Source organism: Psammomys obesus, unplaced genomic scaffold (assembly GCF_907164565.1).
Source record: "Psammomys obesus unplaced genomic scaffold, mPsaObe1.curated_primary_1811, whole genome shotgun sequence".
Classification (NCBI taxonomy): Eukaryota; Metazoa; Chordata; class Mammalia; order Rodentia; family Muridae; genus Psammomys; species Psammomys obesus.
In genome coordinates, this window is record NW_026596046.1 from 34,656,469 (window position 1) to 34,657,905 (window position 1,437).

General features: G+C 53.5%; 1 protein-coding gene across 1 annotated transcript in view; it reads left to right on the top strand.

The window, feature by feature from the left end:
- The first annotated feature begins 302 nt into the window (after positions 1 to 302).
- The window catches only part of Chrdl2 (chordin like 2), a 28,011-nt gene continuing 26,876 nt past the window's right edge, over positions 303 to 1,437 (top strand). Inside the window, exon 1 of the mRNA XM_055623502.1 lies at positions 303 to 384. Coding sequence (XP_055479477.1) covers positions 303 to 384 — 82 coding nt within the window. The remainder of the gene's footprint in view (positions 385 to 1,437) is intronic.

The window sequence follows — 1,437 nt, forward strand, 5'->3', positions numbered from 1 at the left end:
CGCCCGGGAGAGCCGCACGCGTCGCGGAGACCCCGCTCCTCTAGCTAGCACCTTCTCGCCGTCTGCCCTCGTTTTCCCCTCCTTCATTTATTTCCCCATCAGTCCATCTCTCTCCCCATTCTTCTGGTCCCTTCCCTACGGTCCTCTCAACCCCACCTTCGAGATCTCCTTCTGTCCTTGGCTCCTCTTCATCTCCAACTCCACACAGCGGTCCTACTTGGTCCTGGGGACTTCCTCGCGTCCCTCTCTCCTCGCTTTCTCCCGGGCTCACCCCGGGTTGTCTGACGTTTGTGGAAGGAAGGATGGTTCCCGGGGTGAGGATCCTCTCCTCTTTGCTGGGACTTCTGATGTTCTGGTTCCCCTTGGACTCGCAAGCCCGAGCTCGTAAGTAGAAAGCAGGCAAAGTCTGGGCTTGCGGGGGAGGGATGCGGACCGCTGGGACCTGGAGTGTGAGGACCTGGGGAGCCTAACTTGTGGGCTTATCCAGGCGGCACCTGCGTAGGGGGGTGGATGACCAGTGTGACTGGCGAGTCTTCGGGGAGAGAAGGGCTTGGCGAGATTCCACGCTGGGGGGCTGCTGGGGCAGGGCACTGTGCCTAGCGGAAAGGGACCTTGTTCCCAGCAGCCGGTGGTGGTGGTGCGCGCCACCGGGAAGAGTGTGATGAAAACAGAAAGGTGTGGAAGAGCTCTTTGGCAGGAAGATGTACAAAGTAGGGTCCTCGATCTCTTTTGATACAACACTCCAGAGAGGTGTCAGCATTTACATTTAACAGATGAGGAATGTAGTCTAGGCAAAGAGAACAAAGTTGCCTGAAGCTCAGAAACCAAAGCCACGACTCTAATTCCAAATCCCACCTTACAGCCCTGAGGTGGGCTCTGAGACTCTGGAAGGCATCAGGGTGAAACAGATGAGGGTGTTCATCTTCCCAGCCCCACTGAACACCAAGCTGATGGTTCAGACACAGGGGGCAGCTCACTGTCTCTTTTCTAATCTATAAAATATGAGACTCCTAAAACCGTTATGAGTATTAAATGACAGGGGGCAGGCCCAACTTGCATAGGGGTGTTGGATGTGGTTTCACCAAAGCGTATCAGCCACCTAGCTCCGGAGTTCCCCCTCCAAACAGTGGATTTTGTAGGCCCATGGCCCCTGTTTTCTAATTGCCCCCCTTATGCTGTTAACCCCTTCTGAACTCCCCTGATAAAGAAACAGAAGCCACTGGGTGTGATGGCACATACCTTTAATCCCAGCACTCAGGGAGGCAGAGGCAGGTGGATCTCTGTGAGTTCAAGGCCAGCCTGGTCTACAGAGTAAGCTCCAGAACAGTCAGGGCCACTCAGAGAAACCTTGTCTTGGAAAACCAAAAAGAAAGAAAGAAAGAAAGAAAGAAAGAAAGAAAGAAAGAAAGAAAGAAAGAAAGAAAGAAAGAAAGAAAG